The sequence below is a fragment of the Canis lupus genome, chromosome 35 (assembly GCF_003254725.2).
Source record: "Canis lupus dingo isolate Sandy chromosome 35, ASM325472v2, whole genome shotgun sequence".
NCBI lineage: Eukaryota > Metazoa > Chordata > Mammalia > Carnivora > Canidae > Canis > Canis lupus.
Window position 1 is genome coordinate 22,996,126 of NC_064277.1, and position 18,945 is coordinate 23,015,070.

Below are 18,945 nucleotides of genomic sequence, written 5' to 3' on the forward strand. Positions count from 1 at the left end.
ATAACGAGAAATGGACGGAGCGTGGATGCCCCAGCTTAGTGGGGCAGCAAGTGTTGAGATTCAACACTGAGTAACAGAGTTACACTCAGGTCTGCCCAAGAGAAGGAAGCAGTGCTGGGGAAGGTGAAGGTCGAGGCCGACGTTATTCCAGGAATAATCCATTCAGAGTGGCCCTCTCGTTCTCACGGGGCACCTAGTGCCCAACAGAGACCTTGCCCTGCAGACCAAGATGACTCACTCCAAAACGAAGCTCTCCTGTTGAGCACTTAAAAAAGAACAACAGTGCCCCTTCTTTACTCCCTTAATTGAAAAGAGTCAGAGGAGAGGGTGGAAAGGGTGATTAAGTCTCCATTAGCAACAACCCAGGGGTCGAGCGGCTGCAGAACTGTGACAATCTCTTGTCTGCGTCAGTTAATCAGCCCAAACTCAAGACAAGCGGACCTGCCTCTGAGGAGCTGAGAGCTCTGCCGGCAGCACCTGGGGGACACTCCCATTTCCTACAGCTGGCATGCCTCCTTTGTTCTGAAGGTGCCACCGTACAGAGAGAAACCAATCATGCTTCTAGGCTGGAACCTTCCAGAGCAAACCCCAGAAATGCACTAGGGAAAAGGAGGAAAATGCACAGTCCTCTGTGGGTTTTCCATTTACAAATAAATAAAATCAAGGAGCGGGTGGGTAGTTGGTGGAAAACATGAGCACAAAGGAACAGCTGAAATGACACCACAAAGAAGCCAAGAGACAAATTGAGAATGTGGGCCATTCTGTACAACAGCAGTTTCTACACCAAATAGAGGTAGGAGAAAAACAGGAAGGGTCTGTTTCAGATGGAAGGGAGCCCGAGAGAGACACCTGATGACCAGTTATGACACATGGACCTTATCTGGACCCCGGTGTGAGCTAAGCAATGGTACGTACAAAGCATTTTTGAGACCTCTGGGGAAATTGGATAATGCAGTGGATTAATAACAAAGACATATTAATTTTATTGGACATGATAATACTTGGCTTTGTGGTTAGGTAAGAAGCCCCCATTCTGGGATCCCTGGGTGGCTCAGTGGTTTAGCGCCTGCCTTTGGCCCAGGGCGCGGTCCTGGAGTCCCGGGATCGAGTCCCGTGTCAGGCTCCCGGCATGGAGCCTGCTTCTCCCTCTGCCTGTGTCTCTGCCTCTCTCTCTCTCTCTCTGTCTATCATAAATAAATAAAAGGTCTTTAAAAAAAAAGAAGCCCCCATTCTTTAAGGGGTGCCTATTGAAATACACACAGACAGACTCATGTGTCTGGGTTATGTATCACCAAAGAGAAAAACAGATGAAACCAATGTGCCAGAGCCTTGCTAATTATGAAATCTGGGTGATGTGGGGTTCACTGTAATATTCTCTTCACTTCTGTGTATGTTTGAGATCCTGCCATAATAAAGATTTAAGGGCGCAGGTGAGTGTCAGGACAAGAAGGTTCTAGAACAGCAATATACTCACAAACTGGGAGAGGAAAGTGTGGGCAGCACAGTGTCTTGGCAAGAAAAATAAAAATAGCATGTGCACTCAAACTTCAAGGAGCTCTGTCTGTGGACATGGCTCCTTACTCTGAATAATACCTTTCATCTTGATGGAGAACTCCCCCAGCAGATTCTCCAGCTCTGCTTCAATGGTGCACATATTCTGTGAAAAGTACAGAAGATTGGCATCAGTTCTAGGCTTCTGTCACACAGCAGCTCAAAGCACATGACGTTCTAGCAGCTGCAGACAAGCCAGGCTTGAGGCTTGAACAAGGGGAGGCATTTACCTGTTGGCAGGGAGTTACACGGCAGTGCCTGTGAAGCATTGTGGGTGAAATGTTTCCCCCGAGTCTACACGACCCTTCTGGTGTATGGGACATTCAGAGCACAGAGGGACACGTTCACTTATTTCCATGCACAATGATGAGGGTTGGGATGCTAGGTAAGAAGGAAGCAGTTTGGGGGCACCTGAGGCTCAGTCGGTGGAGCACCTGCCTTCAGCTCAGGTCATGATTCTGGGGTCCTGGAATCGAGCCCCGGGTTGGGATTCCTGTTCAGTAGGGAGCCTACTTCTCTCTCTGCCTCTGCCATTCCCCCTTGCTCATGGTCTCTCTCTCAAAGAAATAAATAAAAAAATATTTTTTTAAAAAAAGAAGGAAAGCAGTCTTCTCCTAAGTGGAGAATATCAGGTTTCTTAAGTTGCTGACTTTGGGACCCCCTACAACAGAAGACTTGCTGTGCTGCCTTCAGATGTTATATCAATTATCTCATCAAATTATATCATCAACAGACGAATCCAGAACGTGATATTCTATGAGAACTGGCCTGGATTCTATAAAATGGTAATGTTGTGGGGAAAAAGTTTTAAACAAAAGAGGTTAAAGAGACATAAAAACTAAATGACACCTGTTACCTTCCATTAGATCCTGATTTGAAGGATAACAAAACGTTGTAGAAGTCATGACTGGACCAAATACGGGATGCCTGAAAATGCACTGGCTATTCGATGTGCTAAAATACTTACGGGGTGAAGTGTCACAATGTCTACTATTTATGGTCAAATGACTCCGCAATAAAAAAAAATAATAATAATGAAAGAAAACATTGAGCCTGTGCGAGAGAAGGAAAGCAAATATGGCAAAATATTACCAACTGGTAAAGATAGGTGCCGTTTATTATACTAGTCTCAACCTTTATGTTGATTTGCTCCAGCTTCAACAGCTTCAGTTTGGAAACCACATCTGCCACAGGAAGCAGTCGCGCCCAACCCCACCCCGGTGCTGGGGAGGGGGTGGCATCTGCAGGCTTCTCCCTCTGCAGCCAGCCTCCATGCTGGGGGGCGGGGGCCTGGGGTGGCCAGCCCAGTGAGTGCTGGCAGGGTTTGCGCCCATTTGCATTTTGTGTGCTGAGGACTTGAGGATTGATTAGTAAGGTGACAGCTTCTGGTTTTTATTTGCACCTCTGTTCTGCTCCAAAAGATCACTCTCCTGAACTGTTGTGTTGCTGGGGTGCAAAGGGAATGGTACTGCCTTCCTCCCACCATGTGAGCTGTTAGTACCTTGAATAGCTTAGCAAACCTGGAAATTTCAAAACTTCCTGAAGTCTGAGCTCTGCACTGCTTGAAAGCTTTGAAAACAAAGTCTCATATCATAAAGCACTTTTCTTTGAGCACCACGTGTCTCACTTACCCGAACATCAGCGATGTTATCATACAAGCCAGGGTTGCCACTAGTGTCTTCAAAAAACCTAGGGGGGCAGCTAGCTTAGCAGGTGAGGACTTCTATAGGCAGGATTCTCTTCCATCTCACCAGGCAGCTGTTGATGAGTACTGCTGCCCCCGGCAGAAGCCCCTGGAGCCTCTTGCCCAAAATGTTCTTTGTGAGAAAATCCTGGCTTTGCAGTAACGTGAAGATATAAAACCACCTGATGTCAAGTGAGGTAGGACACCACAGAGAGTGAGGTAGGACGCCACAGAAGCCCAGCTTCCTTCCTCTCCAAGGCACAGTTCTGCTTGCCGAAACTGTACTCTACGTCTTTGAACTTGTGAGCAAAGTATGATGCCATGGGCTGGCACCTGAGCAAGGACAGGTGTTTCTGAAACAGGCAGCAAGTGTTCTAGAACAGAAGCATCTCCAGACTGCTGTCAGTTATCTGCTCGTGGGCTCTGAACGACTGTTTTAAATGTTCTTTTATTTCAGGGCCATGCACAAATAGGTCCCATGAACCAGGGCTGCTTCTAAGCCCGGGAGTCTCAACCCCTGGGTCCATAAATTTGGATGGGGAAAAAGAAAGTCCTCATTATGTTACAACCTCTAATTGAAATGTGTCGTGTCGAAGTATCACAAATGTAGAAAGTAAGCCCCAGCGGTATGACTCGTGCCTGAGACTCTGACACTAATAGAAATCACATGTGTGTTCACGCCACATCACTGGTTCCAGATACCTTGAAAAATCATTTCTACTTTTTGCTACTTGAACATTTTATAACTTCAAATAGCTAGTGGCACTGCTAGAGCTTATAACGGAATTTCAATGTGCTAATAACGTGGTATAGACAAAGCATAGTAGCGTATCAAAATACTTTGCTTTATAAGATATTTTGATAACTGTGCTGCTAATACTGAAATAACTATTTCAACATGATGGATTTCCTTTGAATTCCTAGATTCTGGGTATTTTATTTTATGCATTTAAAAAGCATTCTTCTGAAAGGGGGCATAGATAGAGAAGCCCTGTTTCAGACCATGGAAGAGATAAATGGTTCAGACCAGAGGTGCTGCTGGAGTGACCATACAAGGTGACCCATGAGGTCCCTACTCCTGCAGGGCTGAGACAGATGCTCGGCTCTGGGAACTGTCCAGCAGACCCTCACGAACCCTCACGAGGCCAATGACTTCATTTACGAAATTCGATCTCTGAGCAGACTCATTGGTTAGTGAGACATGCTGCTTTAATAATTCAGTCTTTCATCCAAGACACTTGGTATCAGGTGACCCTAGGAAGAGTGAAGACCTCCTTCTGTCATGTGCATGGGCCTCAGAGACAGAAGCCAGGGAAGTACACTTCTGCTCAGAGTTCTTTATCTTGCCTCCTTTAAGATAGAAGGGGACTTTCTTATGATGAAATAGTCCCAGGGAGGAACATTAGTGATACTCAACACCCAGGGTAGCATCTTAACCACTAAGTCTGTTCAACTTCCAGGAATAAAGTGAAATTAGACTGTATGCTAGAAAATGTAGAAGGGCACTCAAGACATCAAAAACCAGGGCATTGTGGCTTACACATGCAGTCACTGAAATTTTCGACAAGCATTTGTAGCCTAGCTGAGGCAAAGACTACAAGGCAGCATGGAGCACACAGAGTGTAAGTCTTGGTCAGTGAATGGGTTCATAGCATCTCAAATCTTGTAGCTTTACATATCCATGAGCAAGCATGTTCCAAGGCACTAGGAGATGACTGCCTGGCAGGTGATGATCAGGGACCAACAAAAGCCAACGAAAGTAGCGGAGTCCAGTGAAGACTCTGAACCAAAATATAACTAACTGACAGAACTACCCGAAAGTCATCTTAATTCCAGATGCCCTCAAAACAATGTAAGAATCAAATAGTTAAACATCTCCCTAAAGAGTAGGATGAGGCTACAGGCTGCACAAACCCTGCAGAAGTGAGCTGCTGAGCTGACCAGCACGTACCTCCGTGTACTCCCTGTAGCTGCGGCTGATCTCTGACAGGCTCTCCCGGGCAGCTCTGCTGGTGGGCGAGGCTGCGAAGGCCTGCTTCATTTTGCTGGCACCATCTTGGAGGCGTCTTTGGATACAATATGCTTCATAGAGTTCATCTACCTGTTGGAAGGCATGTCAGTATTTAATCCCATTTGAAAGAAGTTACACAGGCCAGTATGAAGTTCTTACAGGTATTTCTGACCTCATCAAAGAGATTCCTGTAGAAGTGTCATACTTTTAGATGGAGACCAATCATCTTTGAGCCACTGGAGTCCATTTTTCTATTTCAAAGCATATTTTTATCTGAGCCTGCCTTTCCAATGACGCAAAATGAAAATGAACTTAACATTGGTGAGCTGTGTGAGCCAAGTACTGGATGACGAAGACCAGAATCTTCCACATAAGGAACAAACACAGGAAGGGTTTCCACGAGGCCATTATCACTTTAAGAGTACTATCACAAGGTGATGTTCACACATCTACGTTTAGCATTTTTTTAAAAAAGAACTTGAGGCAACACTTTATAAAAATCATTTTCAATAAAGAGCCTCAACAGTAGAGAGAACAAAGTTGTTTTTTTTAAGACTTATTTATTTATTCATGAGAGACACAGAGAGAAAGAGAGGCAGAGACACAGGCAGAGGGAGAAGCAGGCTCCATGCAGGAAGACTGACGTGGGACTCCATCCCGGGTCTCCAGGATCACACCCCAGGCTGCAGGAGGCGCTAAACTGCTGCGCCACCCCGGCTGCCCGAGAACAAAGTTATTAAATAAGTCTTAAAATGAGGGTGAAGAGGGGCGCCTGGGTGGCTCAGTCAGTTAAGCATCTGCCTTTGGCTCAGGTAGTGATCCTGGGGTCCTGGGATTGAGTTCCGCATCAGGTTCCCCGGTTAGGGGGGAGTCTGCTTCTCCCTTTCCCTCTGCCCCTCTCTATGCTCATATGCTCTTTCTCTCTCTCTCAAATAAATAAAATCTTTAAAATAAAATGAGGGTGAAGCACAATGGTCAATATTTGATCAAACCAAACACCTAGGAACTGTGCAGTTTTTTTTTGTGTGAATGATACTGCCACCAAAAACATAAATAAAAATACTGGAGGTAAGCGTTTTTCTGCTGTATATCTACACTTATACTTCTAAACAATAATAACCTGTTTGCAAATGACTATTGATCATACTCATTCTGTAAGCCTAATAATCACTTACTGTCCCTAAGACAGCAATTCTCAATTAACCCAAGGTGATTTTTGACACACAGGGGACATTTGGCAAAAGCTGGAGCCATTTTTTTCCTAGCATCATGACTGGGAGGTATTATTGCCATCTGGTAGGTACAGAGGCCAAGGATGCTGCCAAACATCCCGCAGTACGGAGGACAGCACCCTACAACAAAAGACGATCTCTAAATATCAATGGTGCCCAGGTCGACAACATCTGGTCATTCCTGATCACGTCCATGTCCACAGTCCTGTGCTCTCTCCTCCATTATTAACACACTCCCCAGGTAACTACAGAACTTGCAGGTAGATGCAAAGGACACTAAACACCAGCTAAGGAAATGCACGACTTCCGCAAGGCGGGAATCTGTCTAGGATGACTTGAATTTTTCATTTCAGTGCAAACTTTGTTCCCTCACAAGGCTGTAAAATCAGAAGAAAGTGGAGATGGAATATAATGAGTTTCAGAGTTGAAGATCCCTCTTTTGTTCTGCAGGCAAGTTTTTGGGTTCTCATGACAAAGTGTTAGTAGGACCTGTTCGAGTAAGTGGAATTTTGCACCGTTGCCATCTCTGCAGAGACATCAATCATGCTCAGGTTAGAAGATGAACATTAAGAGACTGGAAATTTTTCTCAGGTTAAAGGATTTTCTGTTGCTCTGTCCTTCAACAACTCATCCATTTTGCTGACAGCAATTGCCAAACTCTGGAAAGCAGCCTTCCATCTGTGGGGTCAATGGATTTGACCCTGATTGAAAGGGAGATGTAAAGTCAAGAGTGGCGAATCTGCTGATGAAATCTTTGGGTTGGTGACTGGCAAAGAAGGTGGTTGCCCTACTTTAAAACTAAGCTAAGACTCATCTGGTGAGCTTGTTAAAATGCTGATGCCCATGGCTCCCTCCGAGATGGCAATTCAGTAGGTTAGTCTGGGCTGGAATCTGAAATTTTACCTAAACATTGCAGATCATTCTACTGGGGAAGGTGCCCACAAACCCCCTAGAAACACAAGAGCTGATCCCTCTTCCAGGGCAGGCTAGACTGTTTCATCCATGGGGTCCCCTGGGAGACTGCCTCTTCTTTCCTTTTCCCCACTACCGGTTTGCTAACGTCTGAGACTATAATCCGCTCTACAGGAAACTGCTCACGGGGACATAGTTAAGCCCTAAACATACAGTCTGTTACTCTGCATTTACAGAAGAGTTAATTCTTTGTTTTCATTTCAATACCACTCTATCCTAGCCAGATGGAGTTAACCAGTAGGATAAGGGTTAACTATGTATTCAATGGAGTGGGAACGGGCCCATCTGTAGGCAAGCATTGGTCTCATCCATACATCAGCAAGGGTTCTCATCAAATCAACTGATGGACTTATTCAGTTAAATATCATTTGTGAGGCATGCTATGCATAAGGTACTGCAAACAGTCTGCCCTCAACCTTTCATAACTACCAGGATTGTCATGTCTGACAAAAATGGATACATGATGGATAAATACACTCCTACCTGATAGGGATCTTGTTTTCTTGCTGTTTTTCAAACTAAACAGAGTAATTTGCCAACACTTGCTTGCCACACAAATACCTTTGAATGCATGTCATTGTCTTATTTATTGAGTTTAAAGAAATTGGAGCAATTTCAGATTCGCCCAGGCAATAGTTCTTTTGCAAAGTGGGAACATGCAAAGGCAGTTGCATATGAATGTGTTTATAAGCACATAAATCACAGAATTTTAAAATGAAAAAATTCTTAGATCATTTAGATTGATCATGTGCACCTCCCAGCCCCATTTTACAGAGTGGAAAACCAAGGTCTGTATAGGTGATATAGCCCAGAGAACATGTTGACTGGAACCTAAGGCTTCGGACTCCTAGTAGAGAGATTGGCTGAAGCCTCTAGTCTCTTGCTTGGTTGGACCATTAGTGAACGATTTATAGGGTTTGGGGCTGGGTGTCAGGGATCTTGACAAAACAACGCACACATATGGGGGCGACAAAGGTAGAAAGGTGCCTGGAAACAATGCCATGTGAGGAAGGGTAGAAGGAACCAAGAGCTTGAGAAAGTTGGGGACGTACATGGCAGCTGTCTACCAGTGCTTTCAAGGCCTTCATGAAGAATTTTACAGGCTGCCAAGTTGTATGTGTGGCAAGAGGGACAAGTTATGCAAGTGTGAAATTTCTTGGGGAGTCAGCTTGGTTCTATCTTTACCAAGACTACACCAGGATTAAAAGCCCACCAGGAGGCACAAACCATAAATGTTCGTTGAACCGAAGTAGAGTCAGAGCTGTGCCAGATTGTCAGGCTCTTTTCTTTATTTCTTCCACTTTTACTGCCTGTTGGAGGGCTTCATCGCTAATCAGCTTAAGAGTCAATCAGGTAAGAAATTCTCCACAGACTAGATGCCATGCTTGGGCCAGAGGCAGATTGATTAGTGGCTAAGAAAGGAAACACCAAAGCCAGGAACTTACCTTACTAATGTGAAACTCCAGGCGTCTCATGTATCTTTCAATTGTTTTAATTTGCTGGAATTAAAAGGAGAAGTTTGAAAAAGTACAGCCATTTATAGTTTAACATGTCTAGAAGACTGGCAAGAATATCTGCTTATCTCATACTCAAAATTACCAGAAAATGCTAACTCTCTCCCCTTTCTTCCAATCTTGGCTATTTCAGAGATTCTCTAATAACAACTTGGAGAGTATTTTCTAAAATATCAAATAAATATTCCGAGAGATGAACTTGAGTTAGTTATTGGAATCCTTGTGTTGAACATCGAGGGAAGCCAATCGAATGGAATTCATTGGATTTCTGGTAGGACAGTATTACGATGGGGTATACTTGTAATCCTTCAGAGTAATATATTTTATCATCTCTAAAGTGAACTCACCTCCCTACATTTCAGTGCCTCTGAAACGGGGGTGCATTTTGAAACTACTGTCGGTGCATGCTCAAAGATAATCACAGTGGTTTATGTGTCATCTCTTTGTTTAAGTTATAAATATTGTTATTACATGCCTTAAATTTAATTACCCTTCCAAATGTCTTCAAAAAACATTACACCATGATTCAGCATACAATTATGTATCCATGGGAAGGCACGGGGAGGGAGTAGCAGCATATATGAATAAATAAAAACGAAATCTACATTTAAAAGAAGCCTAGAAGAGTTTTGTCATGAAGTATTAAATACAAGTTTTAAATGAACAGAAAAAAAACCATGCCAGGGTTTAACTGGAATCACTATTTTTTTCTTTAGGGACAGTGTGTCTTCCAATCTAAGAGGTCTTCAATTTGATGAAATATGGTAGTCATTGAACTATGGTAGTCAATGTTTAGAGGGAACACAGGTAAGGACCTCTGAAAACCTGGGAAGTCCTTGAACTTAGCAGCACATGGTGAAATCCTACAACCAGGTGACATTTTTATGGAAGCGACCCTCAAGATGGTATTGGAGCTCAGATCATGGGACTTATTTATCCCCCTCACTAGATAAAAGCATGACTTTTACTAGGCTTAGAAAAATCATCAGTTCTCGGGGATCTTGTGCCTAAAGAGGAAATCACGGACTCTCCAAAAATGCAGTGTTTTATTTTTTGCAACACTCTTGCACAGAATGATAACTTACCTTGTCTAGGTCATACAGCACACCCTAAAATAAAAAAGGAATACCTGGATTAAAATATATTTTCCTCAAAATTGTTACAAATATCAATAGAGGGATTTAGTTTGCATTTCTGCATTACCAGTGAAGAAACGATCATTCATGCCAAATTCTGCTGGGTTCTTTGAAATGGTAGTAAGAGTACTTTTAAGAGCCAGTATTTATTTATCCTCTGTGTCTCCAGAATTCCACCCCAATCTCTCTGTACCCTGGGAGCTTTAAGGGTTTCACTTGGTTTCAGGTCTTCTGTCTTACACACCGAGGGGCACATAAACTCATATTAACTTTTAAATAAATAAAACAAATTAACATCAAATGTAGCAGGTATAGCTGTGTTAAAAGAACACTTGCCTTCCTGTTTAAACACATAAAACTGGTGTTAAAGAAGAGTCTGGAGTGCAGCGATAGGCTTTTCACAAATTGTATTTTAAGCAAGTTCATTTCCTGTATGCTCACATTACAGTGGAATCGGCACACCATTCCCACGTCCCCCTCAGGAGCAGTTTTTTTTTTTTTTTTTTTTTTTTTCCTATGGAACACCAAGTCCTGGTGGAAGCTACTGCCTCCATTCACCATTGTTCTTCAAGGAGAAACATTTGTTGCCATTGAGGATGGTCAAGGGCATTCCAAAGCGCAGGAAGCCACTCCATAAGGAGTCCTTCCCCACAGAGATGGGGCGGTTTATACTTAACATCAGGGTATAAAATCTTTAACTTCTATAAAGCTTTTAACCTCTGCACCTTCGAAAAGGACACCACTACGCATTTTATTTTATCTCTGAAAACAGAAGAAGACAGCAGCTATTAATGCGCAGCGGTATCATGTGTTGTGTGGAGACTTCTGAGCTTTCTGATGCCTTGAAACATTAAGGTGTTAGATCATTTTTGAACAGAACAAAATCATTTAAAGTAGTGTGTAGGTGAGAAGCACCTCTTCAACCAGACAAGTCCTCACAAATTCATTAGAATAGAGGACACCTGCAAGTGTCTGGACACAAAGACATGGAACGGAACAGGCTCAGGGGCTTCTCCCAACCTCCCACTACAGGTGTCCCTGGGATCCCCTTTGCTGTACTGATGTCACTGACCTATACTATTTTCTTAGTGCTTCTGGGTTCCAAATTCTGTATTAACAAAATGCTAGGACAACTCAGACTTTTCATTTCCTTATATTATTTGGATGAGAGGCATAGGGGTTGTAGTTGCTATTCTTTAGCATTTTTTCCTGATTGTGAAGTGTATCTGCATAAACATGCTTGTCAAATACTGAGAAGTATGAAGAATAAAACACTGAGAAGAAACTTAACCTTCTTCTCCAATATCCATCAGGAAGCAGATAGGACTCTGCTCCTTGGGTCTGCTTTTTTTTTTAATTTTTTAAAATTTATTTATGATAATCACACACACACACACAGAGGGGGCAGAGACACAGGCAGAGGGAGAAGCAGGCTCCATGCACTGGGAGCTCGACGCGGGATTCGATCCCGAGTCTCCAGGATCGCACCCCCGGCCAAAGGCAGGCACCAAACTGCTGCGCCATCCAGGGATCCCTGGGTCTGCTTTTCTTAAAGGTTCTTCCTTGTCTCCATACTCATCCCTAGCTCCCCATCCCCATCCAATAAAAAAAGATTAAAAAGAAAAGAAAAGAAAAGATACTTAGCCAAAAAAAGGAATACTGTGTTAACGTCCTAAAGATTGGATGGAACCTACCAGGCGAGAGTTTCTTCTCATATCTTTTAACTGAGCTGTCAGCTTGTCCAACTCTGTCTGGTGAACCTCCAGATATTCACTGCAAAAATAATAGGAAACATGCTCGTGAACTCTGTGCCCATCAAGGGGCATCTTTGCTGGTGCTGACCTAGTCCTGCTGAAGGAGAGAAAGACTCTGTGCCCTGCTCTGGGGGAGGGCAGAGTCAGTGGGGAAGAGGCCGTGTTGTTCCCAAATCTCTCCACTTTCTGAAGGCTCTAGTGGTTGCTTCTGACACCATCCACTGGTGAAAAAAAAAAAAAAAAAAAGTGAACCCCAGTGAGGCTGAAAGTCCAAAAAACGAAAAACCAGTGGGGAAGGAATGGGCAAAATAACTATGGAATCAGTCCTGGGTCCAAGCTCAGAGAATTTTATCTAGTTGAGTACAACACTGACTCTAGAGGTCTCCCCCCAAAACCAGGGAGATTTTATTCTGGGCAAACGATCCTTATAATGATATACTATACTATAATATATAACATAACATAATATATAATAACTTGAGAAAGTTCCAGAATCCTTCCTAAGCAATCACAAAAATGGAGATGTCTGTCTACTGTTGTCTGAGTGAAACTAACACTGTGTCCAGTTAAATGCGTGACTAGTTGAGATCTCCTTCAATGTTATGGATAATGGGATCTGGAAATCCAACATATTTCACATGTTTGAGACTCATCGAAGGCCTCTGGATTATGGTGTGAGAATGAAATATCTACTACAGAAATCAACAATTTAAAATGATCTTTTTAGCTTTTTCTGCACGCTCCTTCTCCTCCTCCCCCCCAACCCCCCCTGCCCCGCCCTGGCCCCAGGGGGATTTCAGAAAGGAACAAGATTCTAGGGCGTTGTTAGGTTAGAGCTCTTACTCGAGTCCATTTTTCAAGGCTCTGATGACCTCTTCCACCCTCTGAGGCTGAGGCTCTTTGGGAAGGCTGTTGCTTTTGTGTCCCAAATTGTGCATTTTCTTCAGCTTGGCCTGAGGCTTCTTGAGAGCAGAGGGATTTTCAATGAAGGAGTTACATCTACACCAAGAAAAAGAAAATCGTGAGTCTCGGCATCCAAAAGGGTTTGAGCAAAGAAAAGTCCTTTTGATCATCTTGTGTTTGCATTAGTGTCTTTTGGGGGAAGATCTCAGTCCCTGAGAGCTGAATAACCTGAGCCATTCTATGTGTAATTTAGCAGTAGATCTACTCTTAGATTTGTGAACCGCTAAAATTGGGAAAGTCTGCAGGGCAATGGCTACCCAGGGTCAGGTCACGTGCTCTGAGTGAAGACCAACCAGGTCACTGAAACCTTACAGAAAGACAAGTGCTTCCAAGGAAACGAGGAAGCAGAAGGGTACAATTCAGTAGAAAAAAAATACGTGTGCAATGCTACATCAGGCACAATGTCTACTAAATTTGACTAGGATGTAAAGGAACTGTTTCTAGATAAAGGGTCACTCCAGACGGCGTTAAGGAAAGGTACATAAGGCCTAACCTATGGCTTTTTTTAAGCTTTCTTTTTCTGGAGTAAATTATCTTTAGGTAGAGCATAAAACTCAGCGTCTCTGTTAGTGGCAGGGAGGCAGCCTGCAGGGGAAGATGGACACCTGATAACTTAGACCCCAACCACTGATTCGATTAGGAGATGGAGAGGCCAGAGCCTCACAGACCCGGCTGTCAAAGGGAAAGCCGTGACCTCTGGGTCTGGCAGGTGCCTGCCCCGAGCCTTCCAGATCAGTTATTATTTTCCTCTGCATGACTGTCTGTACCAAAAAGGACAAGACAGGTCAGAGCACATAGGCTCCCGAGAGCCCAAGACCTCTGTTGTGTCTGAAAAACCGAAAACAAAACTCACTCTGTGTTAACCTATTTCATTCCCCATGTGTTCCCTGTTGAGTTCCCCTGCATCCTATTTTAGATAGAGGGAGATTCCAGAGAAACCAGACGACTAACTTTCCCAAGCCTGTGTCCCAATGACATCTGCTTCCCAGAGTCGATGTGCAGAGGCCGTCTTTACACACTGCATAACTTTACAGCAAACAGGCTCCCACATCTGGTGGCAGGGACAATGTGCTGCCCAAAGGGTGGGGTGGGGAGAGCAAGGCACACAGGCCACCAGCTTGTCCAAAATCTTCAGCCATCTGCTTGGCAGGAGGAATTCTCAGTGACAGAAAAGAAACTATAGCACTTAATTTTCAATACATTACATCTTTTCCATGAAGGAGATTAAAAGGACGTGTGTGTGTGTGTGTGTGTGTGTGTGTGTTCTGACAAGGCTGCAAGCTCGCACAGCCTCTTCTGAGCATCAGCTCACGTCCTTCTCGAGCTGCACAGAGATGCGTTCCGGGAGAGAACCACACATGAGCAAACGACTTGCCTGGATCGCCTCTCCTGAAGGCCGCTGAACCCTGCAAAGGACTGACTTCTGATGATCCCATTGGGCCCCCCAGGCGAGAAGGACTGGGATCCTACCAACATGATTTCTGGGAGTCTGGCTGGTAGTCCTGGAAGACAGTGGAAAGATGATGGCAAATTACAGGCAGGTCCAGACAGAAAAAAACCCCACTAAGCCTGTCAACAATGACAAAGGTGAGGTGAGGTGAGTCATGAGACGATGAGATGTTTGTAAGCCTTCTTTCCTCTGACTTCTCTTCAAACCAAAGGGTTCAGCTCTCAGGTGAAGAAAAAAAAGATACCCACCTACTGAGACAGAAATAAATAGAAATCGCACACAATTATCAGTCATTTCAGGTTTCTTTTCAGGGATTTATTATTATTACTTTTTTTAGACAAGGTTCAAATACACGAAAACTTCGGAATGTTTACCTCTGTTCAACAACAAAACAATAGCAGAAACACACAAAGAGGCCAACTCGAACTGTCAGCTGAGTCCTGCTTCCATTCAAAACACAGATCTCAGGGGAGAATTCTACAATGAGAAGTCAGATGGCTCAGAACACTAGGCTTCTTGAGAGATGAATTTACTTAGCCATGTTCTCCTTTTTTCTACCTTTCAGTATATTTTGAAAGATAATGATCATATTACTGTGGCAGCGCCAAGAGAAGACGAGTAAAGAGAGCACTCCCACAAGTGCTGATGATCTAGGTTATGATGATACGACAACAAGAGCAGAGCGGCCAAGTGAGAGGGAAGATCAGCAGAAGGCACATCCCCCATGCTAGTCGCTTGCTTGGCTGTTGTCAAGACTCACTAACAGCCTGAGCTGTTATGTAACTATTCCCCTAGGTGGGGAGGAGTGGGAGCACCTACCATTGCCTTAGTGGGGATGCTCAGGTGGGTGAGGGGGGTGGGGTGGGCGAAGGGCAGGTCCTCAGGAGCAGGAGATGGGGGGCAGCTACTGTCCAGAGTGAGCATTTGCAAGGTGGGCAGACACCAAAACGGCCTGTTAGATGGACACCAAAAACTGTCCTTTAAATGTCCAGCCAGCAAGCATGGAAAGCTAAAAGATAGCAGAAGAACTTCTCTGGTTGATGCAGATGGGATGGAAGAGCCAACCTCACCAGGCCTTGCTCGAAGCTCCTCCAGGCAACTCAGCAAGGGAAGGAGGTTGCAGTGAGTTGCTTCCCCAGAGGGAGGACAACAGGCTCCTTCTGCACCCTGCAGCTGGTTTTTAAATCCCCTCATTCCCTCCCTTCCCTCCCTCAGGCCCTCTCTAGAAGAAAGCAGCTCCAGGGTTTGCAAGGCATTCTTGTGGTGCACAGATGCTGACTCACTGGGCAATGGGCACAGAATTGAGTGAGTCAGCAGGCGACAGGCTTGCTCTTTGACCTGGATGAAGACAAGGGTCCCACTCATTTCATTCCAGCCTTGGGTGGGGGCAGTTTAAATTTTGCAGGCATTCTTTAGAATTTTAAAAGAGATGAAGTGGAAGTGTGTGTGTGTGTGTGTGTGTGTGTTTGTGTGTGTGTGGTCAAGTTAATATCAGGTGCATCAATGGGAGGACAAAATGCAAGACTTAATGAGGTTCTCCTGAGTGCCCTCTGCTGCTTATGAGGAGGGCCCGTCCACTTCTTAGGTTCCTAAAGCCTGCCTGTGCTACCTTTGTATCCACATGAGTATCAACTAGACACTATAGCTTATGTTAATTCTGTACTCATTAGTTTTATAATAAAAAATGCACTTTAAGGCCTAAAGCAGGTGCCAGGCCCAGCATGGAGCCCAGTACAGGCTCAGACTCAATGACCTTGAGATCGAGACCTGAGCAGAGATCAAGAGTCAGGCACTCAACCGAGTAAGCCACCCAGGCACCCCTAAATTTGGCAAATTTTATTAGTATTATATCTCATTTTGTAAATTAGTGTTCAATAGATCTATTGCATTATAGAATTCTTTGATCACAGAAAAAGAATTAAAGCATTTAAAATATTTTAATGGCATGACTTGTACTTCCTAGAAATTTTTAAGCCAAAAAGATTTTTTTTTCTCTCGCCCAGTTTCTACCATGGGCACCTGGTTCCCATGCCCAGACATTCAGTTTAATTAATGTGGGGTGCCATGTGGGTATCTAGATTTTGAAAAGGTCCTTAGGTGATTCTTAGGCTCAGCAAAGCAAAGGAAAAAAAGATGATATTGGTTGAAATTTGAAAACTTTAGTTAAAATAATCTGCTAAAATTTATCAAATCCCACTTTTAAAAAGTAGTATTCAGTTTTAAATAAGCCTCTCTTTGCAAAGTTTAAATGTCTTTAAATGAATTAAACAGTGAGCGAGTAAAACATATGAGCCAGATGCTAGAATAATTTACCTTCTTCCTCGGTTCAGTGATAGATAAGGAATGGTCTTGAGAATAAAATAAACATTTGTCCATGATTCTAAGATTGTAAAGTGCTTCAGGGTGGGTGCAGCCCTCAGAAGCTTTCTGTTACAGGTTGAATGGATGATCTGTAGGAATGAGCCTTTCTGGTCTTAAAAATGATCATTATCAGGAAAGAATTTGGTTGAGAGCTGGATTAGGCTGAGATCTCTATCCTGAGAGTCAGTTCTCCCAAAGGCTGACAAACTGCCCAAGGAGAGTCATAAAACAAGTGTGCACAGCCTCCACACAATGTCAGGCTCTTGGAGAAAAGGAGTAGTTTGGGACGGGGTGCTATTAGGAACAGAGGAGAAGCTATTAGGAACAGAGAGTACACAAACATGTGCCCCATCCACAACCCTAACTCTGAAATAGGGCTAGTTTTTTGCTACCAGTCTTCCAGCTTCCTCAGCTCCTCCCCACTTGCAAGTCAACCTGCAATGCTCTGTGATCACCTTTTTGGTGACCCCACTCCCATCTCTGGGCCTGCCAAATCTGCTAAGTCTGCAGACTCCTCTCTGGCTTCCTAGAAGTCCCATGGAGGCAGCAGTTCCAGCGTCCAGCAAAACCACCCCAAAACTACACCACTCATTTTCAAGGCTTTAAGGATTTAAAACCAGCCATCCCCACCAGATAATTTGCATTTTAACAGTGGATGCTTTTTTTGGCCTAAAAGCCTTAACTTAAAAAAAGGACCACAGTAGAACTATATGATTATTGCTGGTAGGGGTGCAAAGTAGTACCCAAAGGTTGGAGGACAATCTGGCAGCATCTGTTTAAAAAGTAAAACATACGTGTCCTTTAACACATTCCATCTACTTTTTGGTACGTCCTGGAGACAAAGACTCAAGTTCACAAATGGGCATATACAGGGATATTCCTGACAAGTAATGTAACAGTGGAAAAATGGAAAGGGTATGAATGATCATCTTTACAGCAATGGTCACTACATTATGGCAAAACCATGGGATAGAATACGAGGCGGCAGTTTTAAAAACAATAGGCCCACGTGGAAAGATCACCAGGACAAATTTCAGAGCAAAGCTGTGATACAAGGAGTGTTAAAAACAAAACAATATAAAGTATTAAATGGAATAGAAAAGCTCTGAAAGTGTGCACAGTCTATGGATCAGAGGGACTGAGGAGTAGTCCAGCATATTTTAATGTTTGTGGTTTTCCTTTTTTTTTTTTTTTTTTTAGATTTTCTTTCTTTATTGAGAGACAGAGAGAAAGAGTGAGCACAAGAAGGGAGGGGGCAGAGGCAGAGAGGGAAGCAGAACCACTGGCTGAGTGCAGAGCCCGATGCAGGGCTCGATCCCAGGACCCTGAGTTCATGTTCTGAGCCAAAGGCAGTTGCTTAACTGACTGAGCCACCCAGGTGCCCCATGATGCAAAATTCTTTTTTGTAATGGCAGACATTTGGAGCTGCCAAAGTTAAGACTAGAAGAAAAAGAACATCGCACAAAAAAGTATATATGATGGGACAGTTGGCAATGAGACTTATCCTGGAGGTCACGTCATAATGTAGAAACATGTTGACTTGCTGTGATGTACGCCTGAAATTAATAGGATATTGCCTGTCAATTATACCTCAATAAAAAAAGGACAAAGAAAGAACAAACATCGTAAGTGTTGGATAACAACCATGTTTAGACGGTCGTATAGAAGTCTCACAAAGGAGAAATAAGATTTCCAAGAAATAATGTGTTTGGTGTCACAAGTTCTCATTACACCAGAACAATTCCGATTCCCCCAGTGAGGTTCTTATTATGAGTTCTAAGCTTTGTACCAACATCTTTATTTTCATCTGCCAAACTTGTAGAGGTGGAACAGTACTTGGCATGAACCGGACCCAAAGTGTAACGCCAAGGCTCTCCAAATACCATATCTAGTAACCAAGAAATGCCATATAAAACAACAAACTCTTTGGATGCTGCTACTTAAAACTGCTGGGGCTTTGAAAATGTTTACAGTCCCTAAATTAGTGACTCCTTCCCCGGTCCTCCTGAAAATGCCAGCACCACCATTCCTTTGTATGCATTACATCCTGGAAAAGCTTCAAATCTTCGGCCAATGGTCAAGCTGTGGGCTTGCGCCTCACTTTGCTTTGTCCCAAGAGGCCCTGCTGCTGTACCAGGTAGCCACCCCTGCCCTGCCATTCCCTAATCCATGGGCAGGATGGAACTCTTCTGGAAAGAATCTCAAGCACCTTGATTTAAATAAGCCCTACCATTCTGAGCTGAGCCTCTTGGAAAAGAAGCCAGAAAATCACAGCTGTTTCTTTTCTTGACTGTTTATACAATGAAACCGCAGCTTC

General features: G+C 43.8%; 1 protein-coding gene across 7 annotated transcripts in view; it reads right to left on the minus strand.

The window, feature by feature from the left end:
- RIPOR2 (RHO family interacting cell polarization regulator 2) overlaps positions 1-18,945 on the minus strand; it is a 219,586-nt gene that overhangs the window by 44,910 nt on the left and 155,731 nt on the right. For all 7 annotated transcript variants that reach the window (XM_049105879.1, XM_049105881.1, XM_035710589.2 and 4 more), the window contains exons 2-8: positions 14,193-14,319; positions 12,698-12,853; positions 11,795-11,873; positions 10,050-10,073; positions 8,896-8,949; positions 5,187-5,336; positions 1,594-1,657 (exon numbers count right to left, since the gene is read on the minus strand). In XM_049105879.1, the coding sequence (XP_048961836.1) occupies positions 1,594-1,657; positions 5,187-5,336; positions 8,896-8,949; positions 10,050-10,073; positions 11,795-11,873; positions 12,698-12,853; positions 14,193-14,319 (654 nt within the window). The remainder of the gene's footprint in view (positions 1-1,593; positions 1,658-5,186; positions 5,337-8,895; positions 8,950-10,049; positions 10,074-11,794; positions 11,874-12,697; positions 12,854-14,192; positions 14,320-18,945) is intronic.